The 26,451-nt window shown below is 40.8% G+C and overlaps 1 protein-coding gene across 26 annotated transcripts in view; it reads right to left on the bottom strand.

The window, feature by feature from the left end:
• LOC114669323 (NACHT, LRR and PYD domains-containing protein 12-like) overlaps positions 1–26,451 on the bottom strand; it is a 173,373-nt gene that overhangs the window by 112,069 nt on the left and 34,853 nt on the right. For all 26 annotated transcript variants that reach the window (XM_051921927.1, XM_051921923.1, XM_051921926.1 and 23 more), the window contains exons 3-6: positions 14,122–14,288; positions 13,748–13,922; positions 12,843–12,908; positions 679–2,407 (exon numbers count right to left, since the gene is read on the bottom strand). In XM_051921927.1, the coding sequence (XP_051777887.1) occupies positions 679–2,407; positions 12,843–12,908; positions 13,748–13,922; positions 14,122–14,288 (2,137 nt within the window). The remainder of the gene's footprint in view (positions 1–678; positions 2,408–12,842; positions 12,909–13,747; positions 13,923–14,121; positions 14,289–26,451) is intronic.

Raw genomic sequence — 26,451 nt, 5'->3', positions numbered from 1 at the left:
TTTTCTTTATTTTTTGAATGCAATGCGTCTGTTACTACATTTGTCCTAATTTACAATTGTGCCATCTCTGACCATTGTCTGACCCTGTCATCTACCTGATGATGTCTACTGGGGGGCTAAGGAGTGTTTTGCTCGCTTATCTCCTGCCACGGCACACACCGCAGTTTATTTATTGATGAAGACCCCACACAGGTTGTGTCCCCGTCACTTGTCACTGTTCTGTGGACACTGAGGTGTGTTTGATCTTTCACATTCTCCGCGATGAAGAAGAGCCTCATTATTACCTGTGAGCTTCTTTAGACAAAAGTGAACATTGTATACAGATTTGTAACTTACTTATTGTGATTAACTCCAAAAATTACAAAACAGGCTTTCAATGCACAGACATATCTAACAATAACACAAAAATGACTTTTCTAGAACTTTCTAATAAGTTGTACTTTTCTCATTTCTCAACAAAGAGGATCAATAGTGAATTTCTATATAAATTATTATTTCATTTCTGTTGTTATTGAGCTGCTGTTGTGGCTTTCAGGAGCCACTGTGCCACACAGTAGTGTATGTTCTGACATGGACACTCGTCTATTTGTAGACCTGACACCCCCTGATGGACACACTAATGTCACCCTCAGTGTCCACAGACAGTCAAACTAAACTCATGAAGATTTTATTACTCACTTGACACGTCTGCAGCAGATGAGCCCCGGCGCCAGTCTCATGATGCACTCTGAGGTGAGCTCTGTGTTTGACAGGTCGATCTCCTCAAGTTCTCCACAGCAGCTGATGACAGAGCCCAGCACAGCACAGTCTAGAGGAGATAAAGTCATCTCACTAAACTCCATCTTTAAATCCTTCCCAATGGCATCTCTGATTAATCTCTTATTCTGAGTCTCATAGAGCCACTGACACACTCGTAGAGCTTCACTGTTATCCCGTACCTGTAGCGCCTCTTCAGCTTTCTTCTTCACCCACTCCAGTATTCGCTTTGCTGTCTTCCTCTCAAACTCTCCCATGACTCCCCCCAGTGTCTTAAACACAGAATTTCTGGCCAGTCCTGCTAAAAATCGAGTGAGAATCTCAAACCGGCCATCTTCACATGAGTCCAACTTCTCAAGCAGCTCTTCAATGCCCCCTGATGGATCGAGGTAGAAGGAGCAGGCGGCCATGAACTCCTGCAGGGTGAGATGGTAGAATGTGTACGTCGTGTGCTCCAGAGTGCTTTCTCTCTGAAGGATTTCTTTGAGGAACCCTGAGAGGAATGGAGAGGACAGAACTGGCCGGAGACCAAAGGTGGACATCTCAAACTTGTCATAAAACACAAGATTCCTGTTCACCAACCCATGATAAGCCATCTTTCCTACTTTGATCAGAATCCCCTGCTGGTCCTTGCCTTCTCGCTTGTGATTGGTGAGGATGTTATGAAGGAACATCACAAAGAGCTCAGTGACAGTTCTGGGGGCAGCTCCTCGCTCTTCTTCAGGTATCATGAAGTGGCTTTTCAGCACAGAGCAGATAATCCAGCAGTACGAGGGGTTGAAGCACATGGTGTACAGGATGGCGTTCTCCTCCACATAGTGAAAAGCCTCAGAGCCTCGATCAGCATCACCAAAGAACTTCTTAAAGTACATCAGCCTTTGTTCAGGGAAGAACCCCAAGATCTCTGCAAATCGATCAACTCTCTCCATGTCCAGGGTCTCCAGGGCTGTTGGTCTGGTTGTTATCAGGACTGTGCAGCCCTTCAGTAATGTCCTTCTGACCAGGCTGGTGACCAGGGAGTGTACAGGAAAGTAGTCCTTCTCTGGGTTTGAGCAGAGTCTCTCCTGTGTAAAGTCCAGTTTGTGTTTGTACTCATCCAGTCCATCAAATATAAAGAGGAGAGATTCAGGTTTCTTCAGGATTTCTCTCAGTCTTGGGTCATTGAGATATTTATAGTGCCTTACAATCAGCCTGGTCAGAGGCATCTGGGGTTCTGTCTCTGTGTCTAGGAGGTTGAGCTCCCTGAATTTAAATAGGAACACAAATGCAAACCTCTGGTACTGAGTGCCTCTGGCCCAGTCAAACATGATCTTCTGGACCATGGTGGTCTTCCCAATTCCAGCCACCCCACTGACCACTACAATGTTAGGGTCTGTCTCACTTCCAGGACTCCTCCTAAAAAGCTGCTCAGTCCAGATTCGCTCACATTTCTCTTTTGTCCGCCTCTCTATTAGCTCTGCATGAGTTCTCCCCATTTTCTCAAGTTCATGGTGCCTCTCACTGTAAGTTCTTTTGAATTGTTTAAAGACCATCAGCTCTGTGTATCGAGTCTCAAAGCCCACAGCTCTGAATTGTGGATCTCCAGGAGATGCCTGATCCTCCAGAGTTCTTGTAGATTCAGACACACCACCTCTGTGTGTCTCATGGAGACCTGAAAGTGATAAAGAGAACTTGTGAAAAAAAAGACTTTTGGATGCTGACTTTGATGTTTGGAAGATGATAGCTGATCCAGCACCTTGCAGTCAGGATCACTGAACTTGAGGATGTGGCTAACCTGTGGTGCAGTAGGAGATTACAGATCTTGCCCAGGTGTCTTTTAGGGGGATAGCATGAACCTGAGAGGAGACTTCAAGCAGACAGGTAGAAACAAGTGTGTCATTGTTGGACATGCACTACACACAAGGCTACAGGTGCACACTGGCCAAGGGCTCCAGTCCAGAGATGGAAGGTAACAACCATTTTCAGGTCTTTGTGGAGCTTGATGGTGACTGTGACAATTCTGTGGTGGAGGATCCCCAGCGGGTCAATTGAAAACCAGTCACCCCAGAAAAACAAATGTAGTGAGATTACAGGACTCAGTCATCAGAGGCATTGAGATTTAGGTTTGTGTTCTTGTGTGGTCAGACTCTTGTATGGTGTGCTGCCTACCTGATGGACAGTTGGGACACCTCCTTGGAAGGATGAACAGGCTCCTGGCAAGGGTGGGGGTTTAGTTCTCATTGGCCATACTGGTGCAGAAGACAAATGTGTGTGCAGAGTGACACTTTGACAATACAGGAGTTAAGTGCCAAACTGAGGAGTGGAACTGACATGGCGGTCATCGTTGAAGTTCTGACTTTTCAGTCCATATAAGACTGAGGGGATTAGAAAGTTTAAACACATGGCTCATCTTGGGGTAGGATAGAAGGGCACAGGTAAATGGGGCATTGGGACACCTTGATGAGATGTATTTGATCAGGACGGACACCAATGTGGGGGGTGTGGGGGTGTTAGGTGGGACATATAAATAGATAACTCAAAGATTGGTTGGGGGGGGGGGGGGGTGAGGGTAGTAAGGAGGTTAGAACAGGCCTGGTTTCACATAAATGGATACCCACAACAGTGTAAAAACAAATACAGAAACAATTCAGAAGTTTCTACTCAAAGAGTCAAAGATAATTGAGTAATACATTTAAATCACTGGCCTTAAATGCAATGAAAAAATAATAAACTGTATGAGTAGTTCTGTGTAACTGAACAAATGGTGGACTGAGAAAGTATTCTGACTCCATCCTTCATTGCAAATTTTACTATTTAATAGATTTAATTTTAAATAGATACATCAACACTAAATAACCCATAATGACAAAGTGAAACAGGATTTATTAAATATCAAAAACCATAATCTCTCATTAATACAAGTGTTTAGCCACTTAACTAAATACTTTAAAGAAGCCCCTTTGGCAGCATTTGTATCTTCAAATCTTCTTGCTAAGTGTCTATAAGCTTTGCACACCTGGATTTGTTGAGTTAATCCCATTATTCCTGGTAGATCCTCTCATGCTCCATTAGACTGGATGGTAAGTGTCTGTAAACTTCCATCTTCGGGTCTCTCCACACATGTTCTATGGGGTGTAAGACTGGGTTTTGGTTGGCCCACTCAAGAAAACTCAGAGACTTGTCCAGAAGTCGCTCTAGTGTTGTGGAGTTTATGCTTTCGGTCATTGAACAGTCACCCCAGTCTCAGGTGGAGTGATCTCTACAGCAGGTTTTCTTCATTGATCTCTCTGGATTTGACTGCATTCCCTCAATTCTGGCCAGTCTCCCTGTCCCTGCACCACCATAGCAAGATGCTGTCACCACCAACCACCAACTTTCAGTACAGTACAAAGATAATGAGCAGCACCTGGTCTTTGCCAGACAAAGTGCTTGAGGTTCAGTTTTTGTCTCCCCAGACCAGAGATTCTTTCTTCCTCATGCGCTGAGTTCTTTTTATTGTCAAATGCCTTTTACTTAATAAGGGCTTCCATCTAGCAAATCTCTAAAAGATGCCTGGTTGATGGAGTGCTGCTTAGATGGACATCCTTCTGGCAGATTCTTCCATTTTAGCAGAGGACTTCTGAAGCTCTAAGAGTGATCATTGGATTGTTGGTCACCTCCTTGACTGAGGCCATTCCTACCCAGTTACTCAGTCTGACTGGATAGAAACGTCTCCATGAAGAATTCTGGTGTTTCTGCAGTTCTTCCAAATACATAATAAGTGTGGCCACTGTCCTCCTGTGAACACATGGAGCTTTACAAATGAGTATATTCTTCATTCCATGATTCAGCACAACTTGATTGTGGAGTTCTACAAAGAGTTCATTGTACTTCATGACTTGGTTTTTGTCCTGACATGCAGTGTGAATTGTTGGAAATTCTATAAACAGAGACATGTGTGCCTTTCTGAAGGATATCCAATCAATTCAGCGGGCCACAGGTGGACTCTAATCAAGTTCTTGAAACATTTCAAGGAGAATGAAAGCAAACAAGAGGCACCTGAGCACAATTTGGAGTGTCACAGCAAAGGGTCTAAAGACTTCTAGGAATGAAATATTTCACTTTTTGATTCTGAATATTTTTTGCAAAACTTTTTAAAAACATGAGGTCACTTTGTGGTTAAGGGTTATTAAATGTACAATGAAGGGCAGAAATGGCCAGTAGGCCTATCTCCATTTCAAATTAAATCTACAGCACAGTAAAGTGTGCAGAAAGTGAAGGGGTCTGAATACGTCCTGAATCCACTGCATTTATAATATTATAGCAGTAGTGAGAAGTTAAGCAAAATGACCCCTTTTATTGGATAACTAGAAAGATTTCAAAATGCAATCTTATGGGGCAACTCAGGCCCCTTCTTCAGGCAGGATGTTGATTACAAAGTTGTGGGGGTCACCATGTATATAAAACAGAATTTAAATGTAAGGCGTCTTCAATTAGATGGTGAGCCACAGCTTAGTGAGGATGTTTGGCACGACGAGACAGCATTAGGGGTAAAGGCCTCATATTTAGAGTGTGTTACAGACCACCTAATGACATCAATAGTTTCAATTTACATCCTTTTATAATATGAAAAACACCAGTTTAAAGGGGGATTTTACAGTCATGGAGGGCTTTAATTACCTGAACATTAACTGCGCTAACCCTGCAAATAGTGGAGGACAAGGACAGGAGTTTATAGACATAACGAGAAACTGTTTATAACTCTGTGTCTTAAATCATCTGAGCCACATGTGGTTTCTTCCTTCACCACACGACAAGGTCCTCCACTAGCCTCCTGTACATTTTTTTTTATTCTATTAATTTTATTATAATCATTCCGTACAAGTAGATCAATTTTTACAAACAAAAATAGGATTAAAAACAAATCAAACCCCATCCCTGAGAAGGAAAGCATAGCCAAAGGATTAATACTTAAAGCTGTTAAACATACCTAAATTGTTGAGTTTAATAGGGCAATACAGATAAATGTAGAAGGAAAAGAAATGCAGAAATAATTATTTCTTCTTATTCTAAAATATTATTGATTAGATCCTGCCAGGTTTTGAAAAAGTTCTGTACAGATCCTCTAACTGAGAATTAGATTTTTCCACTTTCAAATAATATAAAACATCGGTTTCCCACTGACTTATCAGAGGAGAGTTAGGATTCTTCCAAATTAACAAAATAAGTCTGCGTGCCAAAAGTGTAGTGAATGCAATCACTGTTTGTTTGTTCTTCTCCACTTCAAGTCCATCTGGAAGAACACCAAACACAGCTGTTAGTGGGTTAGGAGGGATTGTGATACCAAGGCTTTCTGAAAGGCATTTAAAAATTTTTGTCCAAAATGATGTTAATTTGGTGCAGGCCCAGAACATGTGACCCATTGAGGCAGGAGCTTGGTTGCAGCGTTCGCAGGTTGGATCTTGCCCTGGAAACATTTTGGACAGTTTTAAGCGAGACAGATGAGCTTGATATATAATTTTGAGTTGAATAATTCTATGCTTTGCGCATATGGAGCTCGAGTGAAGTCTCTGCATTGCTACCTTCCACTCCTTTTCTGATATATTAATTAAAAGATCCTTTTCCCAATGTCCTCTTGGATTTTTGAAAGGAAGGGACTCTAATAAAGTTTTATATATGGTGTCTAAGTGTCTAAGTCCTTGAAATTGAGCAGTATTTTTTCCAGCATGGTGGAGGGTGCGAGATGAGGAAAATCGGGCAGGTTCTGTTTAACAAAGTTTCTAATTTGAAGATAGAAAGAAATGTGTGGCTGGAATGAATGAAATTGTTCAAAGGATGCAAAGATATTGGCTATATAAAGATCTCTGAGCAATTTAATCCCAAATCTTTTCCAGATATTAAAAACTGGATATGTTTGCAAGGGTTGAAAGACGTGGTTCTCATGCAGAAGTGCCATGGATAAAAGGTTTTCCATCTTAAATTGCTTTCTACATTGGTTCCATATTCTGAGTGAGTGAAGCACAATTGGGTTATTAGTAAATTTGTGATGACTTGCATTTATTGGAACGCAGAGCAGGGAATATAAAGAAGTACTGCAGGATTTTACTTCTATTGTGGACCAAGCCTGTGTATGTTCATCTATTTGTGTCCAGGTTCTTATAGCTTGTATGTTTGCTGCCCAGTAATAAAACTGACAATTAGGTAGAGCCATGCCACCTTCTGCTTGAGGTCTTTGTAGGGTCGCTCTTCAGATACGTGAATGTTTTGAGTTCCAAATAAATGAGGTTATGGTTGAATCTAATTACTTAAAAAATGATTCATTGATGTATATTGGAATGTTTTGAAATAAAAAAAGAAGCTTAGGAAGGATATTCATCTTAACAACATTAATTCTTCCAGCTAGAGTGAGATGAAGGGTTGACCATCTATGTAAGTCCTGCTTAATTTTTTCCATACTGACGACGAAATTTTGTTGATAAAGAGCTTTGTGTTTGCTTATGACATTTACCCCTAGGTATTTAAAATGATCTGCTAGGGTAAAAGGTAGGGTGTCAAATCTAATATTATATGCTTGTGAATTCACTGGAAAGAGTATACTTTTATTCAAATTAATTCTGAGACCAGAGATCTTTTGAAATTCTGTTAGTGCTGTTAAAACTGCAGGCACAGTGTTTTCTGTGTCTGATATATAAAACCATATCATCTGCATATAGAAAAATTTTCTGTTCCAGTCCTTCTCTGATAATCCCCTTTATCTGGTAAGAATTTCGACAGTGGACCGCCAGTGGTTCAATGGCGATTGCAAACAGCAGTGGTGACAAGGGGCATCCTTGTCTGGTGCCACGTTCTAGTTTAAAGTAGTCTGAACAAATGTTGTTAATACAAATTGAAGCTTCTGGATTGGTATACAGTAGTTTGATCCATGCACAAATGTTCAGGCCAAACCCAAATTTCTCTAATGTAGTGAATAGGTATTTGACTTTGTTGGTGAGTATATTACATTAAACAGGCGTTGAAGATTGGAAGATAAGTGTCAACCCTTGATAAATCCAGTTTGATCTTGTGATATTACTGAGGCAGCAACTTTCTCCATCCTTCTAGCTATGATTTTTGAGAGTATCTTAACATCATTATTCAGAAGTGAAATTGGTCTGTATGATGCACATTGTAACAAGTCCTTATTTTGTTTAGGAAAGATGGTGATTAATGCTTGACAAAAGGTTTGAGGTAGAATTTGATTGTCTCTAGCTTCTGTAAATGTTGCCAATAAGAGGGGAGCTAGCTGAGTGGAGAATTTCTTATAAAATTCTACAGGGTAGCCATCAGGGCCTGCTGATTTCCCGCCTTGAAGTGACTTTATAGCATCTAGTAATTCTGATAGCGTCAGGGGTTTGTCCAGTTCCTCAGCACTAAAAGTATCTATTTGTGGTATCTGTAATGTATCCAGAAATGAATTAGATTATTTGTTGTCTTCTTTAAACTCAGTAGAATATAAGGTTTTATAGTAGTCTCTAAATGTGGGCATTATATTTTTATGGTCAATGATTTCACCTCCATTTGTGTTGGTGATTACTGGGATTGCATTGCGAACTTCTTGCTTGTGGATTTATTGAGCTAAAAGCTTATTAGCTTTCTCTCCATGTTCATAGTAATGATGTCTTGATTTATAAATAAGTTGTTCAGTTTCTTTAGTTGTCAAGATGTTGAGTTCTGTATGCAGAGCCTGCCTTTTCATATGAAGAGCCTCGCTTGAGCGCCTGGCTTGTTCTTCATCTATTCTAGTAATTTTGCTTCTTAGCTCTGACACTTTCTTGGTTTCTAATTTATTTCTATGGGGAAGATCTGAAATAATCTGTCCTCTTAGAAGGCCTTTAGAGTTTCCCAGAGTGTTCCTGTAGAAACCTCTGATGGTGTGTTTGTCTCTAGGAAGAAACTGATTTGTTTGGATATAAATTCTGTGCAGTTCTCATCTGCTAATAAAAGTGGGTTAAGATGTCATCTGCGAGGTGAGTGTGAGGGGCATAATGATTTTAGCTCCAAGACCAGAGGTGCATGGTCAGAGATAACAATTGTGTCGTATTTGCAAGATTTAATCATAGGCAAGAAATTATTATCTATAAAAAAATAATCAATTCTTGAGTAGCTATGATGTACTGGTGAGTAGAAAGAATATGTTCTTGAGTTTGGGTTTAGAAACCTCCAGGGGTCTGATAAGTTGTGGTCAGTTACAAACTGTGTAATTGTCTTTGTTGTGTTAGATGTCGTCCCCCCTGTGACAGAAGTCCTATCTAAGAGTGGATTTAAAACACAATTGAAGTCCCCCGCCATTATAATTTTATGAGTGTTCACATTGGGAATGGATGCAAACAGACTTTGCATGAATTCCTTATCATCGACATTGGGTGCATAAACATTTATCAGAATCATTTTACAGTTAAATGAGTTGCCCATGACCATCACATATCTCCCTTCAGGGTCCGACACTACCTCTGATGTTACAAATGAGACTGTTCTATGTATGAGAATTCCCACACTTCTTGTTTTCTTTGTAAAGCTAGAATGGAACATTTGGCCAGTCCAGTCTTTTTGCAGCCGGAACTGATCCTTGCTTAGTAAGTGGGTCTCCTGTAAAAATACTATTTTAGTGTTTAAGCCTGTTAGGTGAGAGCATACTTTCTTTCTCTTTAATTCGTGATTCAGGCCCTTAACATTCCAGCTCACAAAATTAACCGTCCCATCATGGAGATATTGATTCTGAATTTTTTATGTCATTTTATAGTCTTAACTGGCAGTGAGGCAGTTTTAAACTTAATTTCCAATTTCCCCACGAGTTATTGCCATACAACCTATTGTTACGTTGATAGTTATAATTATAAGGATTAAAAAGATAGATTAGATATAGCCTGCTCTCTTTCTCTCCCCCCATATCCCCCCACCCCCCAATTTTGCCTCCGCATGTGAGGCTCTGACATACCGAGATACAGACCACATCCAAAACAAAAAAAGTAGAGATATCTATTGCAGCTAAAGTCTAAATATTATGTGCCAAAATAATGAACCCTAGGTATGGTGTTAAAAAGTGGTCTAGGATAAGCATAGTAATTCCTAATGCAATCATAGAAATAACAATAAACCAAGGGTATGATGTTAAACAGTCTCCTTTAGGGTAGTTAAGAAAAAAAAAAAACATACTTTAATTTCTTCCACACACTCACGTCTATAACTATAATTAAAACATAAATATAAAGCGTCCAAGTAGAGAAAAGGATGTATAAAGGATGTATAATTATAATACCCGTATCTTAACGGCTCATTATTGTCTTTTCAAAAGAGTGTCGGGAACAGCTTCTTTAGTTCCTTTTCTGCATCTTCCTTGCTGGAAAATACGTAAAATTGGCCATGAACTTCCACTATCAGTTTGGCGGGATACAAGAGGCTGTATTTGATATTGGCTTTCCGTAACAGCTGTTTAATATTGAGGAAGGCTGCACGTTTTGCAGCTGTTGAAGGCGAAAAGTCAGGGAAAATACAAATGAGATTATTTTCAAATATAATCTCTTGCTTGTGTCTGAGAAGTACCATCACATCAAGCTTACATTGTAATCGCTCAAAGCGAACAATAAAAGACCTAGATTTAAAGGTATTTGATCTGCGTAAACGATAAGCTGCTGCTATCTCGATATCTGATTTAAAGTCTTCTCCAATTATTTTAGAGAGAAATTCTACTACAAAGTTCACTGGGTTTGTACCTTCTCGTTTCTCAGGTAGACCTGTCTCCGAGTTTTTTGCATTCGGAATTCGCAGCTGTAGCTTTTTCATTTGTGTTAGACGCCAATTGTTCCGCTGTTTCAATTCGAGCCGTGAATGCCTGCTTAACGTCATCCAACTGATCTGTAAGTTTTTTCAGTTTGGATCTATTTTCTTCAATGTATTCCTCTAATTTCCCCACTATACCTTTAAAGGTCACGTCAAAACGATTAAATAGACACATTTCCAGGTCTTTATTATCCTGCTGCAGCTCCTGCCGCAGCTCCAGCCACAATTTCTCATTTGTCTTAAGAATGTCACTTTTTTCTTTCTTCATATTTCTCTGAATGTCTTTCTTAAGCTCACTTATGGCCGTGGTCGTGGCTATGGCCAATGTTGTGATCATCTCCTTAAGTTCGGACAGATCGTTTCGGCTTTCCTGCTCCGCGGGTGGAATTGCAGTCCCTGTTGTAGCTGATGCTTCGGGCTCGCGAGGTGTAGATGAGAGCGTGTACTGCAAGGCCTTTTCTAGTGATATTCTGAATCTTCTGGTATCGGCGATCCATCATGACCTGCATCACTTGCGCCCTCGCTCCCATTTTCGCTCTCTACTGGAGACGATGCAGTGGAGCAGGTTACTAGGAAGTCTGTACATTCGTCTGCCTGTTCCAGGTCAGTCTCCAAGAGGCTGTACCTCGTACTTGAGCTTGATGTCTGTCTAGACTTTGGTGTAACTTTAAGTTTCTTTTCCGGTTCTTTCTGACCTCTCTTCTTGTTACTCATGTTTATATGCTGTAGTGGAAGTTCCTCGGGTCGAGTAAATGCAGGACATCTCAAAATAATAAGAAATACGTGCGAAAATAAAGCCGCTCCTAATGGAGCTCTGCTTCAGACGTCCATCTCCTGTAACGGATGAGACCAACTCCACGTCAACTCGTTTCTGTTAGTAATGCAGCCTATGATGGAGGAGTCATCTGAGATTCTCTGTATATGGTGAGTGCTGGTATTGTAATGGAAGTCCTTTGTGCTGAGAGTAAACAGGAAGTAGACAGGACAGCTCACTGTGGTACTCCAGCATCACACACCACCACTTCTGACACACAGTCCCTCAGCCTCACAAACTGCTGTCTGTTGGTTGGGTAGTCCATGGTCTAGGAGATGCAAAGTCTTGAGCTTTTTCCCCAATCAATGAGGCAGAATGGTGTTAAAGACAATGGACAAACTCAAAGAACATTATGCTGACTGTGGTGCCAGCTATGTTCAAGTGGGAGTAGACTCTGTGGAGCATGGAGATCAGAGCATCCTCAACATCTACATGTGTCTGATAGGAAAACTGCATTGGATCGAGATGTTCTGAAACCAGAGGTTAGAGTTGTTTGAGGACCAGCCTCTCAGAGATCTTCATGATGTATGTAGTAAGAGCAACTGAAGTCCTTGGGATCACTGAATCACAACAGTACATGTGAGGAACAGGAGTGCCAATGACCAGTCAGCGTGGATTTGGATAAGGAGATCGTGTCTCACTAGTAAGGTGAAGTTGTATGAGGAAGGAACAAAAGCAGATGACTAGAGAGGTGTAAGAGAAGTGTGAATAAAGGGCACATTCTGTCAGTGAATTGACTCAAACACAAGAAGCAAAGAGGTGTGGGGTGAGGAACCTTAATATTACACGTAGGAAGTAAACATTTTAGATTATAATACACAATCAGAGATCTGAAACTTGAAAGAAGAAAGGCCTGGGAATTGTAGTGAAATGCTCATCACTTACATCAAGACAGTGGACAGAGGCCATGAATAAGGCTACAAGATGCCAGGTTATAAAATGCCCCCATGTTGAGTACAAGTCACGCTAGGTTATACTAAAGCTTTATGACACACCTGGTGAGGACTCATCTGGAGTGTTGTGTGCATTTTTGATCTTCGGGCAGATAAAGTCTGTTAAAGAAGTAAAGAAAGTCCAGAGAAGATCAACAAGGCTGATTCAGGACTGAGAGGTCTGCACTATGAGGACAGACTGAAGGAGTTGAACCTTTTCAGCTTAAACAGTGGCAGATTAAGATGTCATAAATTAAGTTTTTAATGTTATGAAAGTAATTTATATGGTGGATGCATTTTATTATATTAGATGGAAACTTGATAAGGGTAAATATCACACAGATGTTACCATTTTTCTCCAGAAAGAAAAGGAAAAAGTGTGGTGGAGAGTAGGACTTTAGGACCCTCAAAATCTGATAATGTTATTTTGGAAAATATTAAGAGAATAAGATTAGTGAGCTTATTGAGATGAATGGCCTGATCTTGTCACAACTGTTCTGGTGGTTTAACTGAGGAGCAGAGTCCTGGAGGAGCTGATGACTGGAGACACAAGACCAGTGACTTACCTTTAATACGAACATCAGTGGGAGTGGGCTGGAGACTGGCCTGAATGTTCATCAAGAGGTCTGGTCCTGGTGAGTTAATAAGATGAGTCAGTTACAGCAGCAAAGAGGAAGATTAACAAAAGCATACAGAAGTACACAGTGAGGTATACAACCAGAAAAATGTCAAAAATGAAGGTGTGCAATGAAGACTTAACATCTAAAAGCAAAGGACAAACCATCAATGTGTGTCCATATTGGGAGTCTGAAATTAACTGTCCAGGAAAGAAAACCAAGAAAATATCACATTAGACATATTGTGTGTTTATCAGGCTGAGGAGAGCAGGAAACAAAGTGCAGAGCAGGGATTCTTTACTGAGGCCTCAGGAGAACAACAAGCTTCATGGGTATTTGAGGGGGAAATGTCTGAAAATACAAACATGGATGAGCATGAGTGTGGGCATCTGTGGGCATCTAAAGCTGACGGTTACACACACCGACATCAGTGATGTCAGATAGCAACAAAATCTATGACTTCCTGTTAAAGTAAAGAAAAAGAAATATTATTACTGAGCTTCCAGGTGGGCTGTAGGTGTAGGCTTATAAAGTGTAGAAGAGGAGACATGCAAGTCAAATGTGCGGTCATGACAGGTGGCAGACAGGTGACAATAGCACATCAGTTACTAAATAGTATGGTGGGACCACTGACCCCTTTAAAGACATTAATAAAAACCTAAAAGAGGAAATCAGAGCAACTGGAGGAAGTGTTGGCATTGAGAGCCATCAAGCAGACATCTCAGTGTAATTGACGGACCTGACAGTTGTGTGTCCAGTGGCAGCAATGTTGTGTTTTGTATCTGTCACTCTGTTTCCATTTGTGATTTTACACATTCAGTGTTTCCCTGTGACACAAAACTCCATTAACTCACCACCGTCTGTCACCTCCTTCAGTATTCTTGTCAGATTTGGTGATGGAAATCTCACAAGTTCTTCAGCCAGTGCCACCCACAGGCTCACCAGTACCACACTGTCCCTCTTCATTATGTCACTGATGAAGGACTCCACACCTGCTCGCCCCTCTCTTTCTTCTCTGGCTTTAAATCTCTGAAAGACAAGTGGGTGACCAGAGAGCTAGTTTAGAAAAGACCACTAGGGGAGCAGAACAGATTGGTCAGTAGGTCTGATAACCTCACAATAACAGAAAGACCTGCTATGGAGGGTCAGACAGTCTCAAATGATTCTCCTGAGCTCACCATCTCTGCTCAGCTTTCTGTGCCTCGTACTGACAGGGAGACCTGCCTACCTTGGCCTCATCGTTGGTGAGGATGTTCTTGGTGGCCAGGTTCTGCAGGATACTCCTGATGTCGTATTCAATCACATAAGCCAGGTGGGGCTTGTAGAACTCGGTGATTTTGAGTAGATCCTCATGAGAGAAGGTTTGGATTACTTTAGGAAACTTTTGTTTTAAACCTGAAATTGAAAGAAAAAAGAAAAAATTCAGAGATGTAGGTGTGATGGAGGCTCAGGGATGAGAATTCAGTCTGACATAACCATCTCTCTCAGTCCTAGCTAGTGGCCTCATCTATTCACATAGTAAATATGACAGAATAACATCAATGACAGGCTGGACTAGTCACATAACACAGTGGAGCTGCTGTGTATAAGGAAGGGCAGAGAAGACCCCTTTTTTCAGAAGAGAATCTGATCCTTTAATATGAGTAGTGACGTCCTTAACATGTTCTGAAACTCTGTGATGGCCAGTGTGGTTTGCTCAGTCAGTAAAATCACTTCAAGAGAGGACCACCAATTCAACAAGATGATTAACAAGACACTCAATCACTGACCACAAAGCTCAGGTTTAGAGGAGTGGATCTTTGACACACTGAATGAGCTCTGATCTCCAAAGCTCAAAGATCACAGTTGTCTTGGTCACTGTAGTGTGGTCAGCTTCCTGCTCCAAAACAAATGTCCATAAATGACTTTAAAGGAAACAGCAGCCTGTGATGATCAAATTAAATCAAAGGTCCTTTCAGGTTACATATCCAGTGTCTTTATTTGCTCGTCAGATTTAACCAGAGTTCAATTTGGGGTTTCAAGCCTAAAACATGAATGTCCTTTTGGGTGCCTTTCTGTGTGAAGGCATCTCCACAGACATGTCAGCTGATCCTTGAATTAGGTCTTCATTCTCAGATGACTCAGAAGACCACAATGTTGGTAGAGTCGCAGTTTTGCCTCTCATTTTACTGTTCAGGTGGTGGTAGTGCAGTCAGCTTTCTGCTCCTCTTCTTATTCTGATGAATTATCAGGACTTGTGTGCCACAGAATGCCAAGCCAAATGGGACAATGCCAGTTTGTCCTACAGTGGAGTAGAGTTGGTGGCACACATCACAACCAACTTCTGCTCCAGCAGTAAATGATTTTTTTCCAACTTTAACACCCCAACTCTTTCATCAGTGTATGTATGTGCATAATGTTTTTGTGAAGTTTGTAATTGTGTTTAACCTGTGAACTTGTTACAGCACTTTGAGCCTGCACTCCGTGAAGAGCGACAGACAAAATAAACTGAACTGAAATAGTGATGTCACAGGATCTGCCTGTCAGTTTATATCTGATTACTGAGGTTCTGCTGGTCAGCTGTTCCTACGTTTGAAGAGTGTGGTGATTGGCAATTCAATGTCATGTGATGTTGATGCATCCAATCAGGTTGGCCTCCTGTTTTTCACGTCATCTCTCAGCCAATCACAATGCACACAACAGTGGTGAAGATGAGACACAATTCCCAGAGTTGGCTTTTGTGAATAACTTTCATAAGAAGTTTGGACTTCATGAAGAACAAGCCCCCCGTTCTTTAGACAACTGGCTGCAGTGCGTCTTTAGTATGTTAGGTGATTTTTAAAGTTGCCTTGTTGTTGTCTGAACAGTTGGCTTTTTGAATCCTGCATATGAGGGACTAATGAGCACTAACAAGCCTGCCTCTCTTGCCTTTTACTGGTACAGCTTTTCTTAGCTGCACATTTATATTAGTAATAAACCAGAAGAGCATTTAAAGGTAAAGGTGTTCAGGAGTCAAATGAGGTCTCTGTCATTGTGATTCATTGTGACTCCTAGAAGGAAAACCAAACAACTGATGGGCCTGGAAACGTGTGTAAGCCATTTCTTAAGCAGAATTTGGGATTTATAGAACACAAACTTGATGCGGATGTTGTTTAAAGTTAGAGAAGTGTTTGACCATTGGTAAATCACACTCAGACTATTGTGGTGTTGGTATTTTAGGTATTGTAAGCAGCAGTGAAATGAAGTGAACAGAAAATCATTTTTCATTGCACTTTTCAATGTCAAGTCAGTCACACTGTGATGTTAGTCTATTCGCCCGTTCATCCGTTTTCTATACCCAACTCTCCTAAACCCATAACTGAACTGGGATTGAGCCATTCATCTTTGATGGTCTCTGTAATGTCGGCTCCAGGATGTCTAATTCAGCTAGTAAGTCAGTCATCATCATACAAAAATGAAACATATACCATTAAAAACACCTAAATGGCAGAAAATGTTGTGTTTTTAAGTCTGTGGTAAAATTAATCCTTTCTTATTTTAAGAAGTTAGAAGACAAAGATTTGTTGTGAAATAAACACTCACATTATTGAGCTTAACTCCCATTCAGTGTTTGTCTTGGTCTTTCCATCTTGGTGCTTGTTTCAGTATGTATAGCGTGTTGTTCCCTGTTAGCCATTACTGTATGCATTCAATGAGAACTCAAGCAAAATGACCCCTTTAATTGGCTACCTGAACAGATTACAATATGCCAGCTTTCAAGGCAACTCAGGCCTCTTCAGGCAGTTAAGTAATCAACTGAGCATTTGATCAACTGATAATGAACTGATTTGAAAGTTGGAACGCTTTCTGTTATTGCTTCATGAAAGAGACAGATATCACATTTTTATTTTTTAACAAGTTATATGTGTGATGTGTGATGAAGGTTTGCTCAGAGCACCATGACGTTCTTTGTACAGGCAGGCATAAGCATCAGGCACATATGCACTGCCATTTCAATGATTTTACAAACAACAAGTTGAGACCAATAAGCCTGCTGTGTGCTTTGTTTAGATTTTCTTATAGATGTCAACCCAGCAGATCTGTCACACTACCTCCCAACTCCGGCTCGATCTGCTGGGTTTCCCACAGTCCTTTTAAAGTCCATGACCCGGAACTTTTCCTTCTCTGGGTCAAACACCTTCTTCAAGTATCCCAGAAGTACTGCAGGCTTCCGTCCTCGTGACTTCAAAGTACTTCCGGGTTGACATAACCGTAACAGTCCCCGGGTTCTTGGTGAGCTCCCCCTGGCGGCACCCACGGCACCCAACAGGGCTAAAGAGACAGACTCCATGTCCCATGCTGCCCTGCAGGAATCCAAGCAACCATTTCCATCCAGGGGAGCTGCCATCTAGCGTCCCAGGGGATGTATTGCCCTGAAAAGGCTATTTTCTTCTGATGAGGGATGTCCCGGCCGGACTGAAACGCTGGCCGTCCATCACTATATATATATATATATATATATATATATATAAAATATCAAAAATAACCACAGGCAAAAAGATGATGTAATATGCATGGAGCTTCGCTCTTTCAAAAATATATTGATTTTTTTTATACGAAATCCAATTCAATAAGTTCAGTTCAAATGTATTGTTATGTGTATAAAGTCTTATGTAAGATAAGATAAATCTTTATTGTCAATGTCACTTTTACAAAGGAACAACAAAATTGAAGGTGGTGTTGACTCAGTGTGAGGCATAAGAATTAAAAAACAAGAAAAGAATAGTAATGAGTGCATTACAAATATATACAAATTACTTTTGTCATATATACAGATTGTACTGGATAAATGTACAAATTGCACTTGTTGACTTAAGGTCTATATTGCACATTGGTAGAATGATATGGAGCAGTTTACTTTGAATTCAGGGCCATGATTGCTTGTGGATAAAAGCTGTTTTTAAGGCGGTTTCTCCTGGTTTTCATTGCCCTGTATCTCTTGCCCGATGGCAAAAGCTGGAAGAGACAATGACCGGGATGTGATGAATCCTGTGAGATGTCTGTTGCTTTTTTGCGGCATCGGGAGCTGTAGATTTGTTCCAGAATGGGGAGGGTACAACCAATTGTTCTCTCTGCTGTCCTGACAACCCTGTGGAGCGCTTTTCTTTCTGAGGAAGTGCAGCTGCCGTCCCACACACACAGTCCGTATGTGAGCACACTCTCGATGGAACAGTAATAAAAGGCAAGGAGCAGATTTTTGGGGAGATGGTTCTTTCTGAGGATTCTCAGAAAATACAGTCTACTGCTGCACCTTCTTCAGCAGCTCCTTGGTGTTGGCGCTCCAGGTCAGGTCATCCTCCAGCTCAATGCCCAGAAACCTGAACACCGGGACTCTCTCCACACAGGCACCACCAATAATGAGTGGCTGGATGTCAGTTTTGGTTTTTCTAATGTCTATAACAAGCTCCTTCGTTTTTGTGGTGTTGAGGAGCAGGTTATTGAATCTGCACCACTCTGACAGCCACTCCACCTCGTCCCTGTATGTCAGCTCACCCTCCCTGCCCGAGATGAGTCCGACCACCATTGTGTCATTGGTGAACTTTATGATTTTGTTGCTGTGGTGAGTGGGGACACAGTCATATGTGTAGAGGGTGTAGAGGAGCACACAACCCAGTTTTCATTATGCAGCCCACTGAGAATCTCGACCTGCTAGCTATGAAAAATAACAACATAGAATGTAAAGAGCAAAGAAGTAAGCACAGTTTAGGAAAAAAAAGAAATTAGGAAAAAATATAATTTTAGTGGACATCTGTGTGTTATTCAAAGTCATGGCTGAACAAAACCACAGAAGAAACAGAACTGCAGGAAAACAAGTAGAACACAAGTGGGAAGTGGAGGGAGCAAGAACTTGGGGGTTGTTGGAGTTGTGACTGCTACCTGAGCAAGAAATGTATTCCTGCTTTGACAAAACAGTACCAGGAATCTCTAATAATAAAAATGTTATTTCCAGTATGCTTTTGTTGTCCATTCATCCATCCATTTTCTGCCACTTATCTGGGTTTAGGTCAATGGAACAGTGGTCTGGGCAAAAATGCTGAAACATCTCTTTTCTGTTCCGTTCAAATCTTCCAGGAGGACACTGTGAGGTTCCCGGGCCAGCTGAGAAATATAATCTGTCCAGCATGTCCTGAGTTTGCCCTGAGGTGTCCTTGTGGTTGGGCATGCCTGAAACAGCTTCCCAAAAATGGAGTCCAGCAGGTGTCCTAATCAGATGCCCAAACCATCACAACCTGCTCTTTCGAATGTGGAGGAGCAGCAGTTCTACTATGAGATCCTCCTAAATGTCTTCACCCTGTCTCTATAGATGAGCCCAGACACTCTGCAAAAGAAAATCATTTCTGCCATTTGTATCCACAGTCTAGTTCTTTCATTCACTATGTAAAGCTTATGACCAGAGGTAAAGACAGGAATGTAGATCCACCAGTTTCCTATGAGATATGCTTTTCACATCAGCTCTCTCTTCACTATGACTCACCAGTACAACATCTACATAACTGCAGAAACCACTCTGATCCACCTGTCAGTCTCCTGCTTCCTTCTTTCCTCACTTGTGAACAAGACCCTGAGATACTTAAACTCCTCCACTGGAGGCAGCACCTCATCCCCAAAGTGGAGACGGCACTCCACCCTGTTCCAGCTGAGAATCATGACCTCACACTTGGAGGTGCTGATGCTCATCCTGACCACTTGACACTTGACTGCAATCAACCCCAGTGAACACCTGAGGTCACAGCACGATGAAGCCAGCAGGATCACATCATCTTCAAAAAACAGAGATGTGATACTGAGGTCATCGAACTGGACACCATTCTCTCCTTGGCTGAACCTAGAAATTCTGCCCATAAAAATGATGAACTAAATTCGGTGACAAATGGCAGCCCTGGGGGAGTCACACACACCAGGACTGAATCTGATTTACTGTCGGCAATGCAGACCAAGGTTTCACTCCAATTGCACAAGGACAGAATAGCCCATAATAGTGGGCCTGGTATCCCATCCTGTGAAGGCACCCCCCAAACGGCTATAGTGGGGTGTTGCGACGATCATTCTTCAAAAATGGAAAATTAATATTTGTTTAAACTGAAACCTTTGCCACTTCAAAGTAGATGTATTCGGTAAGTTTTAGGGCTTTTTTTTCACTTTAGGACACCAGTACTCTTCACCTCCATTATAAAAGGCAAGAACAGGCTACATATTTATTCAGGTTTATTAAATATGCTTCAGTTTAGAGTGCAATTTCATGTGGCAAACTAAGATACACAATGAATGTGAAGAAATAACATTGACTTGAAAAATATTGAAATTATCCTTTAAAGGTGAATAACATCCTAGTTTGTCCAACAGTCATCCTCACCATGACCATCAACGACTGTCTTAACCTAACCTCCTTGGACCTTTGGCAACTGCCTTCTGTAGTGTACAGGGGGATTCAGGACAGCTGAACTGGTGGGCCTTTTCAATTATTCCTACTCTGAACATTTCCTTCAAAACCATAGAGTTCACCTTCTGTTAACCTTTAATTACTTATTTTGAAGTACATGCAAGACCCACTGAACATTTTTGTGACAATGACAATTAGATTTATCCCCAGTTTGGCCAGGAGCTTAACCATCTGCTCAGGGTGGTCTCCTGCCTAAGTGTTGTGATGGAAACAGAGCTGAACAGGTTGCTGTATGTTTGTCAGTTATTACTCTTCTCTTCTCTCTGGTAGTTCAGTTACAGGAGACCCACTGGGTCTTCAGTACTGCTGAGGGTGTCAGGTATCAGAGATGACATCTTACTCTACAAGGTGCTCTGAACTGCCAGACATTGATAATTCTGTTGAATAGACGGTTTTGAGCACTCGTCTTGTGCTTATATCTGACCATAACCCACCAGCTGTGTGGACTGGAGTCTCCTCCATCACCACTCTAGTTGTGCACAGTGTCTTTCTGAAGGTTCATCCAGGTGAGTCCCTCGAGTTCTGTGCTTCAACACTGGTATGCAGCCTCTATAACTCTATAAGTCATTTCCATACTATACATGTAGCTTTCTGACAACTGTTTCAAGTATACGGGAGTACCTTGGTGGTCCACAAACCTTTTTCACACATACACACAGATATTTTGGACATATATATATATATTGTGGGGAACAGCCCGGACACAGACAGGCAGACATAATGTTTTAAACCACACATGTGTTTATTTACTATAGAAGTGCACATACCCAGTGCCGAAGCACCAATCACCCCTTCAAGTCCTGGCCACAACACAATGCCTTTCTCAGTCTCTTGGTCCGCCTCCACTCCTCTCCCAACACGCTTTGTCTTCTTCCTCCCGACTCTCGCTCCTGACTGGAGGGAGGCGGCCCCTTTTATATGCCCCGGATGGGCTCCACGTGCATCCTCAGGGCTTCCGTAGCCACACTCCTGTGTAGCGGAAGCTCCCATGGTGAAGCCGGAAGTCCACCGGGTGCCCTCAAGTCTCTTCCCCCCAGGCATTGGGGCGCCCCCTGGCGGTGACCACGGGTCCCTACAGGGTTGAGCTTCCAAGCTCCGTACCCGTGGTCCCCAAAGCCACCAGGGAGGACGCCCCCTCGTGTCCTGGAGGAGGCACAAGCCCTCCTCCACTCCTCCTGGGCGTCCTGGCCGGGCACCACAATATATATATATATCTATACTAATAAAAGGCAAAGCCCTCACTGACTGACTCACTCATCACTAATTCTCCAACTTCCCGTGTAGGTAGAAGGCTGAAATTTGGCAGGCTCATTCCTTACAGCTTACTTACAAAAGTTAGGCAGGTTTCATTTCGAAATTCTACGCGTAATGGTCATAACTGGAACCTGTTTTTTGTCCATATACTCTAATGGAGGAGGCGGAGTCACGTATCGCATCATCACGTATTACGCCTCCTACGTAATCACGTGAACTGAAAACAAGGAAGAGATTTACAGCACGAGTCAAATGCGGGAACGAAGGTAAATGACGTTAATTGTTGAGTGTCTTTTAATACTGTGTAAGCATACATATTAACACTAGAATTACCAGAGCCTACGAAAAAACTTGTAAATCCGTCCCACCTTAAATCGCGTCTTAAAGCCGTTTGCACATCTCCGCCAGAGTCTTTTGTCATCTAAATGTGCTGATAAATACAAGCTACTAGCAGCTAGCTATTCCATCCCCCCACCGACTTAGAATGAACTCCTAGCTCATGCCTTGCCTTGATTTGATTATTTGGGATTGAAGTGGAGTTTTACAGTGGAAATAATTTGAGCGTTATTTGGAATACACGCATTTCATGTGTGTTCCGTTTCTACAGTATAGTAGTAGTCTGTGCAAACACATTTTTTAAAACAGAAACGTTTTTCATATTCTAATAGTAAATGACAAAATGTAGGCATAAACTATATAACGTATGAAGCCTGAAGTCCATATATCAAAGAAACACTTTCACAAAAGGTACAAATAAGAGAACACGTGCGCTTTTCTTCAAAAGTATAAATGCACAAAAAAAAAAGCTGCGTTAGCATGCCACATTGACACTCTTATTACAACTGCCGTGGTGGCGTAATGGTATCAGCTCCTGACTGGGGATCAGAGGGTGGCGAGTTCGATCCTGCATGGCTCCACTTTGAGAAATGAACTGCTCTTATTCTTACAATTTTAGAATAACAACATAAATTTCATTTCAGCCTGTAACAGCCGGTGTAACTTATGATACTGGTAAAGGTTAGCTTTTTTTTTTTTTTTTTTTTTAATTCACTTTTCATTCTCGCAGTCGATGCATACTAACGCCCCCCCAGAAGGGTTCTGACACATAAACGCTGGCGAAGCTGCCTTCTTCGTATCTCACATAAAATTTTCACACCTGATCTGACGCTGTTCGTTTTCAAATAATATTGCATTAGTGCCATGAAGTTTTCACATATATTGTCTCTTTCAGGTGTGTAATAGAAACCACAGCATAGAGAGAAGTGAGTACATTGCTTCTTACAGGAAAAGGTGATGGAAAAAAGTGCATTGGTACGAGAATGCAGTCACGAGTATACTGCAGTCTTTATGTGAAAACAGCATAAATAATGTGAATCATTCTCTCCTCTGCATGTCCTGGAGTACAAAAAGAAACAGCATACAGCAACATGTGGGGACTGGCAGGAACACTCAATAACACTGAATAAAAAGAAAATCAAGTGACGGTGAGATACGAAGGAAGGCAGCTTCGCCAGCGTTTATGTGTCAGAACCTTTTTGGGGGGGGGGGGGGTGTGGGGGCGTTAGTATGCATCGACTGCAAGAATGAAAAGTGAATTAAAAAAAAAAAAAAAAAAAGCTAACCTTTACCAGTATCATAAGTTACACCGGCTGTTACAGACTGAAATGAAATTTATGTTGTTATTCTAAAATTGTAAGAATAAGAGCAGTTCATTTCTCGAAGTGGAGCCGTGCGGGATCGAACTCGCCACCCTCTGATCCCCAGTCAGGAGCTGATACCATTACACCACCACAGCGGTTGTAGTAAGAGTGTCAATGTGGCATGCTAACGCGGCTTTTTTTTTTGTGCAGTTATACTTTTGAAGAAAAGCGCACGTGTTCTCTTATTTGTACCTTTTGTGAAAGTGTTTCTTTGATATATGGACTTCAGGCTTCATACGTTATATAGTTTATGCCTACATTTTGTCATTTACTATTAGAATATGAAAAACGTTTCTGTTTTAAAAATGTGTTTGCACAGACTACTACTATACTGTAGAAACGGAACACACATGAAATGCGTGTATTCCAAATAACACTAGAATTATTTCCACTCTAAAACTCCACTTCAATCCCAAATAATCAAATCAAGGCAAGGCATGCGCTAGGAGTTCATTCTAGGGGGGATGGAATAGCTGGCTGCTAGTAGCTTTTGTTTATCATCACATTTAGATGACAAAAGACTCTGGCGGAGATGTGCAAACGGCTTTAAGACGCGATTTAAGGTGGGACGGATTTACGAGTTTTTTTTCGTAGGCTCTGGTAATTCTAGTGTTAACAGATGTGCAATTAAACGTGTGCATTTACGGGGTGATTTCTCAGGTATAAAGCTCGAGGTGATCACTCGAGTGAAGGCAGCTTCACAAAAAAACAGATCCTTAACAAACTGTTACTGGTATATTTTCCCTCAATTTTAAAAGGTTTTCTTTTCTTCTTAATAAAAATTTAAAAGCAGAACTTCGCCGGTGCAAACCGCGGGGATTTGAGCGACTGACGCATACAGACATATTCATGAGTGCAGGTACTTCGGAAAGAAAGCACCGTGTAAACCTAAAGTTTATATTAAGTTCATAGACCTACAAAAGGTTGCCATTGATTTCAGGCAAGATTGCTTTTCTCCTGTACAACTATACGTTGCATTCTCAAGAGTGTGCTTGCACGGCTTGGTCATATTACAACCGGAGTGCTGAACTGACAACGTGGTATACAAACAGAACAATCGTAAAAACAGGATTAAATAAAAAGGCTGCTTCCGTTGGCGAAGCAACGAAAAAGGAAGACCTTATATGACGTTCGTTTATAAAACAGCGGAGAGGCTGTGTGAAGTCAGCTACACAAAAAAACAGATCCTTAACAAATTGTTAGTGGTATATTTTCCCTCAATTTAAAAAGGTTTTCTTTTCTTCTTTATAAAAATTTAAAAGCAGTACAGTGAAATACGTTTAACGCGAAAACGCTTAAGATGAAATATCGGTTAACACGAAATAATACAACGGTCCCGACAAACTACTATGTATTTTCATGCATTTTTTTCTCTTAACACGAAATGAAAATCGCTTAACACGAAAAGATTTCCCTTCTGGGAATGAACAAAATACGGAAAAACACCAGCCGCGCAGGCGAGATTTAAGAGGGGTGTGAAATGAAAGAGAGGTGGTTTCACATGTTTCGTAGAAAGGAGGCTAACTTGGCTTTGAAATACCCTCGGAATAGCCTGTGACACGAGCCAATTTTGTTTATCTAAGCTACTTTCACCCTCCACCCCTACAAACGCCACACAAAAACATCTCATCTCTCATCAATTAGCTTTGGAATTCGGTGACGAGTACATCGCAGTGTGAGTAAAAATCAGTGAGTTTGGTTCGCATTTTTTTTTTTTCTATTTTAGAAGAATTTTTTTTACGAGCACAATGGCAAAGAGCTCAGGGGAAAAGCAAACTGCTATTTCGCTTAAATGAAGATGGAGCTTCTTAAGGCTGTTGATCAAAAACAGAAGACGAAAACGGAAATCTGTAAAGATTTTCATATTGCTATCTCTACATTATCAACAATACAGTAATTAAAAAAAAAAGAGAGAGCAAATTACGGAAATGTTTGAACGGAGTAAATTTGAGCCAGAGCGAAAATGGATGAGAACAGCCAAGCATGAGGATTTAGAGACGGCTTTACTTGTTTGGTTCAAACAAGCGAGATCTCAGAATGCTCCCATTTTTATTAAATACATGCATATATACATATCTATGTAAATAAAATGTACTCTAATAAACTTCATTTTGTTGAATATACTGCATGTTTTGTTTTTTTTTGTAATATCCTTTAACACGAAATTCTTTTAACATGAAAAAATATTTCAGTCCCCTCAGTTTCGTGTTAAACGATTTTCACTGTACTTCGCCGGTGCCAAGCGCGGGGATTTCAGCGACTGACGCATACAGATATATTCATGAGTGCAGGTACTATGGAAACAGAGCACAGTGTAAACCTAAAGTTTAAATTAAGTTCATAGACCTACAAAAGGTTGCCATTGATTTGAGGCAAGATTGCTTTTCTCCTGTACAACTATACGTTGCATTCTTAACAGTAAGCTTGCACGGCTTGGTCATATTCCAACCGGAGTGCTGAACTGACAACGTGGTATACAAACAGAACAATCGTAAAAACAGCGGAGAGGCTGTGTGAAGTCAGCTTCACAAAAAAAACAGATCCTTAACAAATTGTTATTGGTATATTTTCACTCAATTTAAAAAGGTTTTCTTCTTAATAAAAATTTAAAAGCAGTACTTCGCCGCTGCAAAGCACGGGGATGTAGATAGATAGATAGATAGATAGATAGATAGATAGATAGATAGATAGATAGATAGATAGATAGATAGATAGATAGATAGATAGATATGTAAATATGTATATGTATATATGTGTGTCTGTATGTGTATATATATATATATATATATATATATATATATATATATATTATAATATATATATATATATATGTATGTGTGTATATGTATGTGTGTGTATATGTTGATATATGTATATATATGTGGATGTGTATATGTATATATATATGTATATATGTAGATATGTGTATATGTAGATATGTATATATAAGTATATATGTTTATGTATATATATGTTTACATAACCTCTTTACACACTACTTCTCCGCTGCGAAGCGCGGGTATTTTTGCTAGTATATATATAATATATATATTACTATATTATATATATATATTTATATATATATATTTACACACACACAAACACACACTATATGCAAAATATTCCTTGTCTTAAGCTGGGGCTC

Source organism: Erpetoichthys calabaricus (assembly GCF_900747795.2).
Source record: "Erpetoichthys calabaricus chromosome 1 unlocalized genomic scaffold, fErpCal1.3 SUPER_1_unloc_6, whole genome shotgun sequence".
NCBI classification, from domain to species: Eukaryota; Metazoa; Chordata; class Cladistia; order Polypteriformes; family Polypteridae; genus Erpetoichthys; species Erpetoichthys calabaricus.
This window is presented reverse-complemented; position numbering and strand designations above follow the sequence as displayed.